This window comes from Dreissena polymorpha, chromosome 9 (assembly GCF_020536995.1).
Source record: "Dreissena polymorpha isolate Duluth1 chromosome 9, UMN_Dpol_1.0, whole genome shotgun sequence".
Classification (NCBI taxonomy): Eukaryota; Metazoa; Mollusca; class Bivalvia; order Myida; family Dreissenidae; genus Dreissena; species Dreissena polymorpha.
In genome coordinates this window covers 89972520-89991803 of record NC_068363.1, presented here as the reverse complement: position 1 = coordinate 89991803, position 19284 = coordinate 89972520, and the positions used below count along the sequence as shown (strand labels likewise).

General features: G+C 33.8%; 1 protein-coding gene across 1 annotated transcript; it reads left to right on the top strand.

Moving 5' to 3' along the window:
* The first annotated feature begins 2808 nt into the window (after positions 1-2808).
* On the top strand, positions 2809-10587 carry LOC127846251 (85/88 kDa calcium-independent phospholipase A2-like). Its single transcript, XM_052377421.1, has 8 exons — positions 2809-2891; positions 4929-5017; positions 5385-5538; positions 5917-6082; positions 6721-6839; positions 7376-7533; positions 8282-8461; positions 10369-10587. Exons 2-8 carry the CDS (start codon positions 5000-5002, stop codon positions 10585-10587), a joined length of 1014 nt encoding a protein of 337 aa, XP_052233381.1. The 5' UTR covers positions 2809-2891; positions 4929-4999.
* Positions 10588-19284: the final 8697 nt, after the last annotated feature.

Below are 19284 nucleotides of genomic sequence, written 5' to 3'. Positions count from 1 at the left end.
TTGAAACCAGAGCGCTGAAGGCAATGAAGTCGTTCGCTATTGAATAATTAAAGACGCAACTCATTTTTCAAAATTTATCGCGAGTTTGAAATCAATACAATCTATTCAAATTTATAAAGAGTGTGTCTTAACGCACGGGTCGAGATGCGTGTGCAGTTTTATCATCATATTTATTGAATAGATATAATTTAGACAAAATAATAACAACTTGGCACTTTTGGCGTTCAGAAAGCATAGAAAGTATGATGAAAATGTTAATGAGAACTGAGTATAAAGCCAATTTGCAATCACCATCATATTAAATGAATATTGTTTGAATATCGAATACTTACCTTACTTAGAATATTATTTCATTATGGATATTCCCTGTAGAAAACTTTTGATTTTTGACACCATATACAAATTCAAAATATACAATAAGATAATTGATGAAAATAAATCTGCGAGCAATACGTTTTACTCACGAATTAGGTAGTTATAAAGATAGCCCTGTTGACACATACTTTGTTGTTTATGCATTACTTGTTACCCTAGCAGTTCACACGGTGTCAACAACTCTGACCTAAGCATGGGTATAGAGCACTTATGCGCTTAGAATAGGGTCACGATAAGAGGAAAATCGTTTAAATATCCAACCAAAAATGTTTGCCGTACTCGGTCATTACGTTATGGAAATCGTTCCTAAACATCTGGATAGGCTGCCCTTATTTACAAGTTTGATATTTTGAATTCAATTTTGTATCGGAAAGCATATTTGCAAAATGTGCCATTTACAATTTGCAATGAGATTTTTAATGACCTACGTCATGCGAAAATGGGTTTTATTCATTATGCGCCCATCATTTGCATAGCCTACTCAGCCTGCGCATCTCTCGGTCTGGTCAGAAGATACATAATGAGACCATAACACCTTATGTGGTTTTATAGTGACCAGCATCGCCTCTGAACAGACTGCGCAAACGCATAGGTTGGACTTAAGTGTGATTTAAATGTGTCGAAAGAAAACTGCTTGTAAATCAAATATTAACATACGATATATTTCGATGGTGAAGAAATACACCTATAATAAGGCATGTGGGGACACAAATGATGTGTACTCCCGTAGTATAATTGTTATCTACTTACACTAATGTTTGGTAGTATAATTTTGATCTACTTACACTAAGGTGTCGTTTGACAATGATAACACACATTCCATGCGGTGAATATGCGACAAACAAGTTAACAAACATACTAATTAAACTTTTGTTTTCAATTTAATTATTTAGAAACGATTGCAAGCTTTATTACAAAGTTAGCATTTACGCCGACTACCTTATAAAAGATATTTCTTGCTATATTTAGTTGTTTTATATTCGTCTTTAGCGATTATAAATCATCTTGGTTGTTGTCTATACTATACATGTAGTAATTGGTGAACTCATGTTCAGCGTTTTATTAATTTAAAACTGTTAATGTAAAAAAACTTAACCTTCCACAAGTGCCTTGTTAGCACCTGTGAATTCAAAAGATCGCCGCTATCTGTTGAGAACAAAAGAATGTTTCCCAGACATTTCAAACTTAACCCCGCTGTAGTAGCATACACTATGAATGAGGTTACACAACATTCCACTATACTTGTTTATCAGCATATATTACTAGCCTCAGATTATGAATGGCGCGAATACGATGCGACTATGACTTTTATTTTGCAAGAATATACACTTCCGCGAGACGTATTATTCGCAAGCCTCTGTAAGCTTCTATTAATAAACAACCATTGAAACTTTACATATCCAGAAGCCGGGGCCTTATGATTGCAGTTATTTAAAAAATTGACATCTAACTGAAGTAAGCAAAAGAAACGTAGTACATTGTTGACCGTTTCTTTCTATGTGCGAACGCAGGTTGAATGTAAAGGGTGCTATTTGCTATCGTAAATCACTACATGAGCGTTCCCGTTTGAGTCATACAAACAGTGAACCACAACATAATTATAATAATAAATGTATTGGTATTAAAAAGCATTGTATTAAATTATCAAGCAAATCACATTAAAACTTGAGCTACGCTGGCCAAAAGACCTTACGACCCATTTTCGCATGACGCGGCTATGAAAGTGTGATTTAAATGTTTTGGAAAGAAAACTGCATGTTATTCAAATATTAACATACGATATATTTCGGTGATGATGAAATAAACCCGAAATAAGCCATGTGCGGACACATTATAGTGTTCACTCCCATAGTATAATTTTTATCTAATTATACTAATGTATGGTTTGCCTATTATAACAAACATTTCATGCAATTAATATGCGGTTTAATTATTTAGAAACATAAATTTTAAACTTTATTTCAAAGTCAGCATTTACGCTGACTACCTTTTTAAAAGTTAATTATTGTTATATTTAATTGTTTTTTTTTATAATCGGTTTTAGCGATTATGAATCATTTTTGTTGTTGTCTATCGTATTCCTATAGTTACTGTTGAACTCATGTTCAACGTTTTATAAATTGAGAACTGTGAATATAAGCAAGCGTAACCTTATACTATTGCGTTGTTATTACCCGTGCAATTCGACTCTCTCTTTTTTATTTGAGATATAGGATATAATGTTATAAATTGGGGATATAATACTTGCACCGATTTGCAGACATGCTAACGGATTTTTTCAAGGGCAAACCAAGTAACAAATGAGTTTAAAATAGCTTGTTTTGATTTTATGCTTGGTATCTGTCCACAAACTGCACGTAACATAAATCGCATCAATATTCGGTATAAATAGGCATGCGAATAAGTTAAGAAGGCCTCCGTGCGAGTTTAATTCAGTGAGTTACGCTTGCCGTATAATTTTTCATATACTCTATGACAAAAAGATTACGTTATATCGGCATTGGATATAGTCATTGGTAAGAATTTTTCATCATCTCAATATCAGTTTTTTAGATGTAGCATGTTTTCTTTATGTAACGTAGTTGGTATTTATAAATTAATAATTGTAGCAAATTATAAATCAATCTTTTATCACAACAACCATAATTTCATAAATAGGATTCTTGATTTTGTAGATAATTTATAGATGTTTAATTATAAAGAAAGGACTGTAATAGATGTTTAATTATAGAGAAAATAATGGTTTAAATAAAAATATAGAATCTTAATTTAAATATTAACCAAATCATAAGAGAACGTAATTAAGTTAACATTAACATGTACCACGGTTATCACGGTGCAAATCAAAACGTGACTGCCTATAGGTATATACTTACAGATGTCAAACAAGATAAGTTATGAAACACAGTCCGAATATACTTATCTTGAAAAGCCATCAAAAATATTCGTTGACATGGTCAAATAAGAATATTTCTGTCTGGCACCTGCCATGCGCTTCATTGAATCGGAACATAATAGATGTTTATAATGGCCATATTGGCCGCCGTGCTGTCAAATTGTATTTCACGCACATTAGCAAGGGTTGCATCAGTAAATATTCAATAAAAATAAATAGCGATGCAAAGAAATGAGCTGTGTTTGTTATTGTGTGTTCTTCACAAACAATGTATAGCAGATATATTAGCGCAATTGTTGCTTATGAAAACACTGTGTTTTCGATAATTAATATTGATTGTCATTACAAACGGTATTAATGATTGGGACGGTGTATTGCTATTCAAATTGAATTTACTTCAATAAATTTGCCAAAATAAATATATTAATGAATTGCAAGTGCATTACAGTACAAAGTTGTTCGTGCCTAGGGATATGTCGCGTTCCGAAAACGGTCTCAATAAAATCATATCCTGTTTGACGCAACTATCCTATCCGCTGGCAGGCTCGGATGACATAGCTTTGGTCACGTCAAGATGACCTTGATATTGCGGTGAAGTGAGTTTATGACTTGGCAATCGTCACGGTTTGGTGAAATTGATATGCGCTGAATCTGATAAATTATATATCATTGCGTTTAAATGACCATTATATATGCTGAATAGACCTTCATGTCCGTTCACATGATTTAATGATTTCTAATTGGTAACGTTTAGATGCTGTTTTATACCCTCTGACCGGCTCTGATGACTTCGAACATTTATACACATTTAGTTGACCTTCATATCCGTTGACTAGATCTGAATACTTTGGATTGGTTTTGTTTTATGCCCTTTTATATCCGCTTACTGAATGTGATGACTTTGTATTTGTTACGTTTAAATTATCGTCAAAAAAGCTGACTGAATGAGACGAGATCGGATTTGTCACGTATATAGGACCGTCTCAAATAGACAGATACTGTTATGTTAACGAAACGCTAACACTTCCCTCAAGCTTTTGCTCAAGTTATTATTGTAACTTGTCAAAAAGTACAAGCACTATCATGTGCGCTTAAAAAAAAACGCAAACACACTGCTCTGGCTCTTTTGTATCAAACTGGTTAATCGCTTTACACGCTTTAATAATGAAACCATGTTAAATATAATTTCTTATGTATTACTTTGTATACGCAACTGGTCACTTGCCTTTAACACGAAAACATCATTCAATATGTTCTTCTTGACATGATTTCTTGAGTTTTACTATTTTATTACAATTAATTACGTCCCGACATGTTAAAATATGATTGGAAATTCAACATGTTTGAAAGAGTATATGAACGTGGTATATGGCTTTGAAAGTCTGTTAAGCACAGTGCTTTGAACTTCTATAAAAGGAAACATTTCATTTGCTTTCAACATAATCAGCTCGTCACAATCATAAACGTGACGTTTTTCATGTCCACGTCTTGCATTTTTCAATTCCAAAGTAATTGTTGTACGCGATTTCGGTTGCTATAGCGGTATCTAATCTAATCGAATACATATTATTGAACACATTACGTGTTCAATAAACATAATACTTCTTAGCACATGTTTTAGTTCCGTAGAATTATCGAGATATCGTCATTTTTGTAGGTTGATTGGTGAGACTCCAGAAGAATTATTACACTAAACGTGAACCCATATCAAACATATTAGGAAGGAACATGGCTGCAGGGGACAGGGTGAGATACCAATACTTAAAAACAACAACACTTAACATTTAATGTGCATATGTGCTTTTACCTATTTTTTGTCTGCAGTATTTTAAAATAGAATAAAATGGAAAAAATTTAAACAACCATTAAATTCTGGCAAGTATTTTCATGTTGCATACGGGCTCTGGCCAGATGCACCATTAATTATAGACACAACCAGTTAACAATTTTTCATTTTCTATGCATTTATTCTGAGGCAATGAGTTTTAATTATGCCGTTTCTTTCTGTCAAGTTATTGAGTGTTGTTCTATAGTTCCCACATACGCTATGTTTGCCGTCACAGTATTGATTGCGCGTCAATGGTGACTACATTTACTATTTCTTTCTCTAAAGATATTGAGCCTTGACGGTGGAGGTATTCGAGGACTCATTATGCTCGAGATCTTGGATGCGATCGAGCAGGAAGCAGGCACGCCTATCAAAGACTTGTTTGACTGGATTGGTGGTACAAGCACTGGAGGAATTATTGCGCTAGGTATTGCGACGGGTAAGATACGATTTAAAACATCATTTGAGTTTTTCTCCAAGAGAGTTACGTTAAAACATTAAATAAGTACATACTGGAAACAGCGCAGAGGCGAGTACGAACGTTCGGGCAGAAATATGCAAGAGGCTATGTGAGACATAGTTTAAATGGTAATTGCAAACAATAGTTGCCATATCATATAAGTTTACACACAATTTAACAATATAACTGTTATTCGTTGTCGTTTTGGAGCGTGGCTTATATTTTCCATCCATTTCAATTCCAAACCGTTGATTAGTGGCAGATACATAACTATAACGCGATAATTTCTTTTAAAACATCGATACAAGCAAGCTGTTTTATTTTATTTTTAACTAGTGGCCTTGATTTGCATTTTAGGCAAAACAATATCTGAAATTCAAAAATTGTACTACGAACTGAAGGACAAAGTATTCGATCGCATACTAGGTCTACCTATAAGACCGTACGACACTGCACAGATAGAAGAATTGTGCAAACAATATTTTGGGATAGACAGAGTAATGACGGATATACAGCATCCAAAGTAAGTATTGCATTTAAAGTAAATTCCACACTGTAGCATGTTTATAGTTCGCTAGTTTATGTTCTGATAACAAAACGTGTTCACTGTCACTAGTGACACATTAAATAAAGTATTAAAATAAAATTAAAATAAAAAAGTTCCAAAAACGCATATGGATGCAACAAATATTTAATGTGAAAAATGCCTGATCTTTGCAATAAAAACACTGCGCTCAAATTAATCCTTCTCCACATTGAATTTAACGAGCTTATCAAATGACAAAGGCAAACCATTGTTGTATAACAGAGACGAAAATACTTTCAAAAAAACTGACGTCATACAATTATCGTTTTACATCTGGAAATGCATGTGTACTTTTCAAATTCAAGTCGAAAACTAATAAGTAAACATTATGTTGTCTTGTGTAAAGTACGTTTCGCATTGCCACTGGAAATAGTGAGTATTATATAAAGGTTTGATAGACAGCCGGCATGAAATACTTTTAGGAAACTTTTAGTTCAACAACTTATTTTGCAACTTATGCGAATAACTGTCTATTTATAAAGAATTGTGTTGTTATAGCATACCTTTTTTCATGGTTCAAATAACAATCAACTTATGCTCACTCCTTTACTTAATACTAATTGTGCTTATTGCAGGATTCTGGTTACTGGAGTTTTAGCTGACCACAGTCCGTGGGAACTTCACATGTTTCGTTCTTACATGGACGGATACGAGCCAGCAGCTGAAGGGTTTGAGCCTATTCAACCACCCAATAGTAATGACCAAACCCTAACAATAGTGCGACTACAACAGTTTAAACGAACTATCAATAAAATGCAACCATTTCGTTTAAAGCGAGTTGATACTATTGTAGTGTCAATATTTCATTTTCACAATCATATAAAAACGTATGCATATTATTGGAGAAAGTTAGATGGAATTACTTTACCATAATTTACAAATTCGGTAAATCAAATGTCGTTTACTTAACAGGGGACTTTTAGGCCGTTAAGGGCATGTTTACACATATTTTGTGGAGACCTCAACACTGCCCATGTGTCGTATGGACTAATGGGCATTTGTCGACAGAGTATATGTCTATTGAATAAGTTTGGACAACACATATTTGCAATTGTTTAAAGCTGTTTAAGTTATCGTCCAACTTATTATGAACGTGTGTTATAAAACAAATTATTCCTCAACGTGTTTTATGCTTTGAAAAAAAATATTGACACAATCGTATATACAGGGGTTAAATTATCATACATTATTATACATAAGCAACAAATTAGCTGTGTTTGTTTAACTCAGAGCAGCTCATCTGGGAGGTAGCCCGTAGCACGTCTGCAGCCCCAACATACTTTCGTCCGTACAATCAGTACTTTGATGGTGGCTTGTTGTCTAACAACCCTACCCTTGACGTTCTCACAGAAATTCACAAATTCAACACCACTGGACCAACGCCACAGGTGAGCACTGTAAAAACAACAACTACGTGTATAAAAAAAGCAATCACATATTGCTGTGTTCAAAACAGTACCCGAAACCATTTTAAATCAGATAAAGGATCTGTTTGTGATTGTTAAAGAGGCACAGTTAACTTTAACATTTAACCTGTGTTTGCGTTTACGCCGTAAACGTATCGTATTAAGCAGTGTATTTGACAGGGACGCAGATAATATTGCGTATATGGGGCGTTGCCAAACGCTCAAAAAAAATTGGCATGTCAACGAAACAAAAATATACATATGTCAGTTATAACAATTTATCTTTAATCTACGATAGCCAAAAATAGAGTCAGTCTTTCCGTAGTTGTTCTATTCATTTTGTTTAAGTTTGATTGCAATAAAATTCTTTATTTTAAGAAAAGTTGTTGATTTTATCTTTACGATGGCTATTACCATTAATTAAAAAATTAAGTATACTTATTTAGTAACAAATTATTTATTTATGAAACACGATGGATATAATTGAGTCAATCCAATATGTTTCGGATGCAACAGTTGTGTAGGCATTCTTTTTCAGGGACTCAACATAATTTGGGGAAAACGCAAAAACTTATTTAACCTATTGATGCATAAATGACTACGTGTTGTGTCGTTTCAAAGGTTTCCAAATAAGAACGCTCCAGTACATGTAAGTTATTAAATAGATGGGCGTGGCTTCGCTTAACACAAGTCATGTTTGCGTTGTATGTTTAATGTCTTTATTTCCCAGCAAAAGACTGCATCGGGCCGATGTCTGAACGTGGTTGTTTCTCTTGGTTGCGGTCATTCGCAAAGTAAACGTGTAGAGGTCCCAGATTTTTACATTCGCAAAATAAAAGAAAGGTGCTGCTTTCAAAGAAAAAAGGTGCTTAAGGATTTTTTGCAATTCATCAATGATGTCATAGGACGGGTAAGTTGTGTAATTTTTTTTACGATCTTGCGAAAAGTTAAGGTTACGACTGAAGTTTCGAGTTTCAAAAATTTGACATTTATTATCAATATGTGTACGATACCAGCGCAATAATTACAATTACTACACTTAAATATTCATAGATTATTGCGCTTAGAATTTAAAGTATGCTTCTATTTAATATGTGTCGTTATATTCGTCTGGCTTCCGCATAATGGTATAATATGTGTCTCGTGCTGAGAGGATAAAATAAAATAAGACGGATTTGCATTAAATAAGGTAACTTTATACACTAGAAAACCCATAAGGTATTTAAGGATTTGATTTTTAAAAGCTGTGTATTCCGTTCAACCCAAAAAGATGGTGACACTGCGACAAGTTTGCCTCTGACATCTCTCTCTCTCTCTCTCTCTCTCTCTCTCTCTCTCTCTCTCTCTCTCTCTCTCTCTCTCTCTCTCTCTCTCTCTCTCTCTCTCCATTTCTCTTGCTTTCTCTCTTTCGTTCTCTCCGACTCTATCTCTTTCTCTATATATATCTGTTTGTCTGTCTTTCTCTTCCTCTTTTTCTCTTTCTCCCTTTGACGTTTTCTCTCGCTTGTCCTCCCTTCCTCACTCATTCTCTGTCTGTCTGTCTGTCTGTCTGTCTGTCTGTCTGTCTGTCTGTCTGTCTGTCTGTCTGTCTGTCTGTCTGTCTGTCTGTCTGTCTGTCTGTCTATCTGTCTGTCTGTCTGTCTGTCTGTCTGTCTGTCTGTCTGTCTGTCTGTCTGTCTGTCTGTCTGTCTTGTCTGTCTGTCTGTCTGTCTGTCTGTCTGCCTGCCTGCCTGCCTGCTTGCCTGCCCGCCTGCCTGCCTGCCTGCCTGCCCGCCCGCCTGTCTGTCTGCCTGCATGCCTGCCTGCCTGCCAGTTTGTCTGTCTGTCTGTCTGTCTATCTGTCTGTCTGTCTGTCTGTCTGTCTGTCTGTCTGTCTGTCTGTCTGTCTGTCTGTCTGTCTGTCTGTCTGTCTGTCTGTCTGTCTGTCTGTCTGTCTGTCTGTCTGTCTGTCTGTCTGTCTGTCTGTCTGTCTGTCTGTCTGTCTGTCTGTCTGTCTGTCTGTCTGTCTGTCTGTCTGTCTGTCTGTCTGTCTGTCTGTCTGTCTGTCTGTCTGTCTGTCTGTCTGTCTGTCTGTCTGTCTGTCTGTCTGTCTGTCTGTCTGTCTGTCTGTCTGTCTCTGTCTCGATACAATAGACATCATTGCTGCTAAAAAAGCTATGTTTAGTTCTTTAAGTATTTTTTAGAAAATATGATATACAATCGCATATCACATATGATCAAAATAGCAGTTGTATTGCATTATCGATTAGCATGTAAATCTGACATTGACTTTCGAGAAAAAGACTGGTTAACAGGGTTGACGGGCTATAACATGAATACAATGAAGTTGAAGTTTTAAAACGAGATAGCATTAACATGCTTGTGTAACTTTCAAAACAATGAAATTGACAATTTTATACGCACATGTTCATTTCCTTGATACCTTATGAAATGTACACCAACTTACAACTTAGTATATTGTTAGTAGAATTATAGTATTAAAGAAGATAACACCCTTTTAAAGAAACTGTATATAGTTATTATTAATGTATTCAATCGTTTCCTTTATATTCATCCATGATGATAATTTATAAAATTTCTCGGTAATAATACTTTAATACTATACACTTCTATGATTGTTAATGAACAATAATTATAGACGCGTCGTGCGTAAATAGGAGTTATGACATATCCGAACTGCTTCAGATATGCCTCTCAATCCGCATACCTAAGGAGTCATAACATCTCTTAACGAGAGCAATAAAACCATGCCTAACCTTATGGTAGCAGCTGGCAAGACTATAATATCATGTTGTTCTCAATTTGTGATAACCGCAGGCTTCTGAGGCGAATGGGCCTCCTACGGATCGTGCCAGAGCTTGGTGCGGGATGATGGATGTACCGTTCTTCCGCTTGACCCCGCCCCTGTCAGATGATGTACCAATGGACTGTACAAATAAACAAAAGATCAAAACGATGGTTGAGGAAACGAAAGCCTATATCGAGGAGAATAAAGCTACCATAAAAAAGGTCGCGGAGCTTCTGACGAAAAAGTAGATTGCGATATTTTATTTTAAGAAGAACGCGGCCATCATGAAAAAAAATGTCACGAAGCTGTTGAAATGTCATCTTAACATAAGACGATAGAATCGCCGTAGCTTGCTCGCTTTCAAGCCACTTAAAGTCTTTAAACACCCATTATACGAAACACATCTTTAGATTGAATTTTGCGTTGCAATGCAAGTATTATCCAAAATCTCGTAAATTGCTGTTAAATAACATCAAATAACAGTTGAAATAAAACATAACTTAGTAGATTGCATAATTAATAATTATTTTTCTTAATGAATTTGTTATTGTAAATGTTTGGAATGCTTATTGCATATATAGTATTTTTGAAATCTACAAAAAACGCCTTAAGAGAAACTTTTTCAGCAACTTATGTTATCTGCTTTTTACAACCATAACACCCAGTGCTTCGCTGTGCATGCATCGTATCAATTGTAGTGTTAGAATAATGGTTCTGTATACTTATTGTGTTACTCATTGTATTAGCATAGTTCAATTGTACATTTCTAACAAGAGTTTGAGTCTACTAAGTAAATTTAAAACGATCACATAGAATTGAAAATTACGCGTTGATGTTAAGTCAATATGCTTTTGTTTTGATTATGTTTTATTTATATGCTGACACATATAATGATGGGTGTTTTCTATATTTAATTGTTCATTTTTTACTTGCTGTATAAAGCCTTAACCCCCCCCCCACCATCTCACACATATATTTCATGGGCATAATAAAAACAAATAATTGGATACAATAAAACAGCATATTTATTTTAACTAAAATGTCTACATCAAAATAAAAATAACAAAGAACACAAATAAAATAATTTGATTCTACTGGGGCTCGAACCTTGGACCTCTCACTTGTGAAGCGAGCTTGTAACCACTACACTACGAAACCGCTTGAAAAATCACCTTCTAACTAAAATATGTGGCTGGGAAAGAGATTTTGACCCATCTGTTCAAAAAATGACTTTTTTAGTTAAGCATATATTATAAATGTGCTACATCTGACAAATCAAAATCTGAAATTTGAGCATCCAATTCCTTAAAATGACGAAGTTATGTCTTTTTTATGTGTCATGTCATGAACGCCAAATAGTGCCATTTTGAATGAAACGACGTCTTAATTCAATAAGTATCAGTTCATGCTATGTTAATCAGTTCGTGCTGATAATAACTCCATTATTCGCATATGTCGATGAACATAATTGATTACACAATACAGAATTAGTTGTAGTATTAAAAATCATTAATACTCGTGGTTGCCATGGAAACAAAAATGTTCTTTTTTCATATGTATTACCAATTTAAAGAATTCAAGAAAAAATTATAATATCAAAATAAAAAAATGCCCTAGACAGATATGGAACATCATAAATATGTTTATAATAAAAAAATGTGTGCACATTTTCTTGAAATAGGTGTGTAATTGAAATTGAACAGTTTGTATAGCCAATTGAAACTAAAATGAATAACGGCTCATGATACAATTTCTGTTTTGCTTCTATACTGCCAGACATTTGTTCTATTTAACAATTCTTATTTATTCAACAATTGATAAAAGTAATTAGACAAATTTAATTTAGTTACTTTACAGTTGCTATGGAAACAGTACATTTTCAATTGCATATACATTCTATGTGTTATCAACAATATATTTATAGTTAATATATTATTAAACTTAGTACAAGTGTAGATAGAAAACACAATTCACTCATTTCATATGTAAAGGTTCAAAAACACGATTTTTAACTTAAACAAAATTATAGCAATCAGCAAGACATATTTTATGGCACACATCATCATAGATTGAACGTTACACTTCTTAATTTTGTTTACCGGTAAAAATAATATACATGTATACATTATATGACTTCATATGTTTACATCACATATCTTGCTGTCAATATGAACTACAACAGTATTTGTGATTTTATTTTTAGAACACATACCAGGCATACAATACAATTTATTTATTATACTGGACAGAATATTTTATACTGAGATCACTATGAGTGAGTTTTTTATCATTAATCATAAAACAGATTTTCATGTATCTGACTTAGTTTGCAGAAACAACAAAAATGAATACATTATATTCCCTAAACAAACTTAGCATGCTTTATATGCTTACTTATGAATTACAGACTGTTAAAAAAACAAAATAAGATACACATTGTTGATATTATGTTCTACAAATTAATGCATATAAGTAAAATTGTATTTGTGTTTATTCCTTGATGAACAAGAGATGTGTTTGTCAGAAACACAATGCCCCCTAATGAGCCACTTTGAATTATTTATTTTTCTACCTTTGATCTTGAAGAATGACCTTGACCTTTCTCCTCTCAAAATGTGCAGCTCTATGAGATACACATGCATGCCAAATATCAAGTTGCTACGTTCAATATTGCAAAAGTTATGAAGAAGGTTAAAGTTTTGGGACACACACACAGACACATAAAATGACAGACAGGCCAAACACAATATACCCCCGATCTTTCGATCCGGGGACATAAATACTGGTGTGGATTGTAGATGTCTTTCAGATGCATGCACATGTAGGAACCTAGTTAACATATTTTTTATTTTTATATTGAATGTAAAGGTCACAGTGACCTTGACCTTCGACCTAGTAACCACAATATAAAGAAATGAAACTCAAACCATGTATGATTGCAGATGTCAATAAATTTAAAAATAAAAGGAAATGTTTCTAAATAAAAGAGGCCATATATTAGACCTTTAACCTTGAAGGATGACCTTTACCTTCATGTGAAGTTTAAAGAACATAGACCCAGACCTAAAGTACCAAGAGATTTCATTTCACTGAAATAGACAAGGTAGAAGACAATGTTACTAAATAAATGAAGCCATAAATTTGACATTTGACCTTGAAGGATGACCTTGACCTTGACTTGAAAAGTTATGAAGAAGGTTAAGTTTTGGTTAAAGTTAGATGCCTCAGAGAAAAGACAATATTACTAAATAAATGAAGCCATATATTTAAAATTTGACCTTGAAGGATGACCTTCACCTTGACTGGAAAAGTTATGAGGAAGGTTAAAGTTTTGGTTAAAGTTCGATGCGTCAGATAAAAGACAATGTTACTAAATTAATGAAGCCATATATTTGACCTTTGACCTTGAAGATAACCTTGACCTTTCACCAATGAAAATGTGCAGCTCCATGAGATACACATGCATGCCAAATATCAAGTTGCTACGAACAATATTTGAAAAGTTATGATGAAGGTTAAATTTATAAAGAAGGTTAAAGGTTTGGTTAAAGATAGATGCGTCAGAGAAAAGACAATGTAAATAAATAAATGAAGCCATATATTTGAAAATTTACCTTGAAGGATGACCTTGACCTTGACTGGAAAAGTTATGAAGATGGTTAAAGCTTTGGTTCAAGTTTTGATTTTTTTTATTGAACCTTGACCTTGAAGGATGACCTTGACCTTTCACCACTAAAAATGTGAAGATCCATGAGATACACATGCATGCCAAATATCAAGTTGCTACTTTTAATATTGCAAAAGTCATGAAGAAGGTTAAAGTTTTGGTTAAAGTTTTAATTTTTTTATTGACTTTGACCTTAAAGGATGACTTTGACCTTAACCTTTCACCACTCAAAATGTGCAGCTCCATGAGATACACATGCATGCCAAATATCAAATTGCTACATTCAATATTGCAAAAGTTATGAAGAAGGTTAAAGTTTTGCTTTAAGTTTTGAATTTTTTTATCGACCTTTGACCTTGAAGGATGACCTTGACCTTTCACCACTCAAAATGTGCAGCTCCATGAGATACACATGCATGCCAACTATCAAGTTCATATGTTCAATATTGCAAAAGTTATGACGAAGGTTAACCTTTTTGTTAAATTTTTGGGCACACACACACACAAACACACAATGACAGATAGGCCAAAAACAATATACCCCCAATCTTTCGATCCGGGGGCATAACAATGACATGTTAAGTCTGATATAAAACACTTTATCTGCTAAAAAAAACAGTCAATCACAGCACAATATATTGTCCATAGTATCATCTACACAATGTCTAAACTGACAGTAAGATGTAAACTTGGTAAGCTCAGGTTGCATCAGGATTGGCCAAATGCATTTTCGAAGATCTGCAATGATAAAAAATATATAAATAACTGATTACTTATAAGCAGCCTTCTACGAACACATCAATAATACATCACGTAATTGAGACAACAACTTGTCCAGAATTTATTGAAATTATATTCAATATGACATGCAATATGTGTCAATCTTCATCGTTATTTTTCTTTTTAAAATTAATCTTTGCGAAAATAGCATAACAAATTATTAATAAATTTATATCATTAAGATGAAAATATTCTTGTTTTGTACATAATTCTCTCCAAAATCCGTCTTTAATACATCATTAAAATTAAATTGTGTATGCTTATATGTGTAAATGTTTTTCCCAAACTGAAAAACACATTTATTTCTTCAAATCAGGCTGTTCACACCAGTTTTGCCCTTTCATTAATCAACCACATTCCCTTTTTGAATTTACTATGCAATGTCCCTCCAGGATAAAACACTTAAAAATGAGGCATGTGGAATTAACAACTGGCCTGTAAATTATTTCTCCTCATAGGCCAGTCTGGACTGTTAATTGTGATGGTCTATCGCCATGTCTGCCAGACATGCACAGAGAACAGAAAATAGTCAACGTACAAAAAACAAGGTATAATGCTTATTAATTAATTATCATACATGTATTAATTGTTGTCACCATCTTGTTGAAGACAAGAATGAACTTTGCTGGTTACATGCTAATCCCTTCCTTGGCATGACTGCTTTATCAAGAGCATAAACTGTTGTCCATCCTGTAACATGATACATATTTCTTTAGATACATAATGCTCTGTTTTTAACAAAACATCCTTTGCATCAGATAAATTTGTTTTGTATTACACAGGAAAATCTATTTACAAGCTTAACACATATAAGGTAACAGATGCAGATTGTAAATCTTCTTTTACTTCCAATCCAGCACTCCTCTTGAATAGAAGATGTACCGGCGCTTATAGATTATGGTTGAAAACTGTACAAAGGTGCTCAGTTTGGTGTTAATTTTAAATTATTTACATGGTCATATGATCATACCTGATAAGATTGTGCACATCTTTTGGTGTTCGCACTTTGTCTTTTCGCTCAATCTGTATTTTTGGGTGAAAAAAAAAGAATGCAGAGTTGCAGATTAAAACAAGAATTTAAATATGTTTTAATTGACCATGAACATAGCCATTTATATGGACATAAGCAACTAGAACATCTTACAAGAAAAGATACATAAAAAATATTCTAATAATTATCATCAAATCGATTTAATAACATTATACATTGCTGTCACATTATTTGTGTTGTTACTTCGAATAAAATTGTTATTGCTCACATGCTATTGTGTGATTGCACACTGTTTTGCAAAGCAAATTTGAATGTTGATTATACAACCCTATTCAGTTCACTTTATCTTAAAGTACATAAAATGGTAGAATAATACTGAAAGGGAAATATATGGACACAACTTTTAAACGAAATGTCCTTACTTTCATTATAGATAAGTTCAACAAGAAATGTTAAATTGAAAAGAGAAGTGTTTTAGATTTTGACAACTTTCGGATAAAACATACAAACTTGACATAGCAATACCGTCTAAAATCTTCCTTGGTACACCCACAAGGCCACAACGGCTCATACACACACCATGATTGATGGAAGAGATTCACTTTACCAACAAATTTGCAATTTGTTCAAGAAAAACAACTCAAAAAGTAAGAAAAAAAAACCTTTAAAAAAGCAGGAAGTTTATCAGAAAATGAACAATGTCGAACTGTGCCCTACTGTATTGATTCAATGTATCACTCTGGATCAACAGACGATTTATTTCATTAATCAATCTCTGGGTTTATAGTCGCCATCTTTCGAACTACTTTCAAAAGTACAACAACAACAATAACAGTAGAAAACAATTTTAATTGCGAAAAGTTGAAAAATTGAGTACATGTGTCACGGTTGTTGAGTGGAATAGTGTTATTTTCAACTGTGTACGAAGCATGTGAACTGGTAGGGGGATAAACGAATTGTTGGTGGAAATGGAATTTAGAAATATATCATCATTTTTCATGTCATGATCGTGTAGAATTATCATCAGCATCATTTCTGTGTAACATTGCAATATTCAAAATACAAGTGTTTCATAGCTATGGTGCTTTTTACATAGTTCACTAACCATCAAGACTGAAATGATTCATGCAGACAGGTAAAGTTAATAATTGAATTTGTGCAGAATGTTTATTTTTTACAAATTATTATTTAATTTAACCAATTTATTTTAGATAGCATAACTTCTATCAAAGCGTTTATCGGGGGCGTATGTCATCCTACGGAGCAGCTCTTGTTTTTGCTACTGTCCTCTGCACAAACCATGATATATCTGCATATATGCATCCAACCAAATCAGTAAAAGTATTTGTCACCTAATTACAGTAAACTTATTGCATGTTAACATTTCAACAATATATATATATTTATATATATATATATATATAACAGATCTTGAAAAAAAACAAACATCAAACTTCAAATTGTTTTAGTAAATTATAGGCTTTAATTGGTATTGTGACATTGACAACACTCATGCATGCGACTATACAATTATACAACTATGGAACACATTATTAATGAGAAATTCCAATACATCAACATAACGTCTCAGATTTAAGGCAGATAATCTAATGCTTTTTTGCTGCAATTTTTACTAGTACACATTTTTTCATTTTATGTTATGATGCATTGATCTTGTTTCTAAATTAACCAAGCAATCGTGTTAAACTTTTGAAGAAAGGTGTTGTCTGATAAACATTGAAAATATAATCACTACAACGTGAACAAAATTCAGTTGAATACTGTGAACAACGAAGATTTGCCAAAGAGCAATTCAGATCATGATTTAAATTAAATACAAGTAATATGAAAGTCTGCCTATTGGATCCCAGTTATGACTTATTTGTCAAATCTGCACATTAATTTGCCCTTGGCCATGTAGAATTGGGGACTAAATACCATCAAGTCATGCCCCGAGGGTCACAAAATTGAACATATGCTTATATAAGGCCTATTTTGTGAAAACTTCAAAAATCTTCTTGTCCATAACCATTCGGCCTAGGGCTATCAAATTTCGTATATTGTGACATCTAATAGTCCTCTACCAAATTTGTTCAAATTTAATCCCTAGGGTCGAATTTGACCCTGCCCCGGGGGTCACAAAATTGAACATATGCTTATATAATGCCTATTTTGTGAAAACTTAAAAAAAATTCTTGTCCATAACCATTAGGCCTAGGGCTACACAATTTGGTATGTTGTGACATTGTATAGTCCTCTACTGAGTTTGTTCAAATTATGCCCCAGGGGTCAAATTTGACCCTGCCCCGGGGGCCACAAAATCAATTATATGCTTATGTAGTGCCTATTTTGTGAAAATTTTAAAACTCTTCTTGTCCTTAACCATAAGGCATAGGGCTACCAAATTTGGTATGTAGTGACATGTAATAGTTCTCTACCAAGTTTGTTCAAATTATGCCCCTTGGTTCAAATTTGACCCTGCCCGGGGTCACAAAACTGAACATACGCTTATATGGGGCCTATTTTGTGAAAACTTTAAACATCTTATTGTCCATAACCATTGGGCCTAGGGCTACCAAATTTGGTATGTAGTGACATCTAATAAACCTCTACCAAATTTGTTCAAATAATGCCTCTGGGGTCAACTTTGACCCTGTCCCAGGACAAAGGCACACATGTAGCACTTATTTACACTAATTTACACAAAAAATCACAACTATGCAAGATATTCTTAAAACAAAAATATATATATTGATCCGTATAATAAATGCTCCTCCCATAAGCGAAAAAAAAATGCATTACATACTAGTCGCCGCACTCCAGTGCGACGCCAAGGACATTATTCAAGCGTTTTAAATACACACATTAATATTTAAAGTATTTGGAAATGAGTACATCTTGCTCGCGATGTACCCTTGCGAAACCGTTATGTCCGTCGCATGGCCGCGCGTCCGTATGGGCCTGTATGTGTAAATTGTTGTACAAAAAGCATTTCATCTTGAGCCTTGGTCAGTATTTGACGAGACTTCACATGCATGTTCATTTAGATGTCCTATTTAAAATTGTTCGATTCTTTTTTTTTTGATACGATGAATATTTTTGTCACAGGGCAAACAAGGGTTTTGAAAAAACAAACATATTGTCTTCTTGAATAGCTGGTATATGCAATTGAATGGTGGACCTCAACACAGATTGTGATAAAATAATGCCCCTAGGATTAAGACTGGACTCGCAAAGAATGACGTCATTATTTAATAGTTTTATACAGTAAAAACTACTGGAACAATATTGTTTGAAAATGCAAAGCCCAATGTTTTCATAGCTGGTATTTAGCATCATCGAGATGTCCTCTATAAAGTTTTTTCAAGTTATGTCAAAGTCAAAAGTGGCCTCGCTCCAGGGGCTAACAGATTTGTACATGATCTTGTATTAGGAAACCCGTAAGAAATGTGCTTGCTTGTAACCAAAACGACAATGGCTTTTATTTGTGTTCAGTGGCATCATGTT

What these genes read in the sequence shown, in the direction of transcription:
- LOC127846251 (XM_052377421.1), top strand. An exon ending in TGCGCTAGGTATTGCGACGG is followed by an intron (nt 5,539 to 5,916) that starts GTAAGATACGAT and finishes TTTGCATTTTAG; the next exon opens with GCAAAACAATATCTGAAATT. An exon ending in TCAATGATGTCATAGGACGG is followed by an intron (nt 8,462 to 10,368) that starts GTAAGTTGTGTA and finishes TGATAACCGCAG; the next exon opens with GCTTCTGAGGCGAATGGGCC.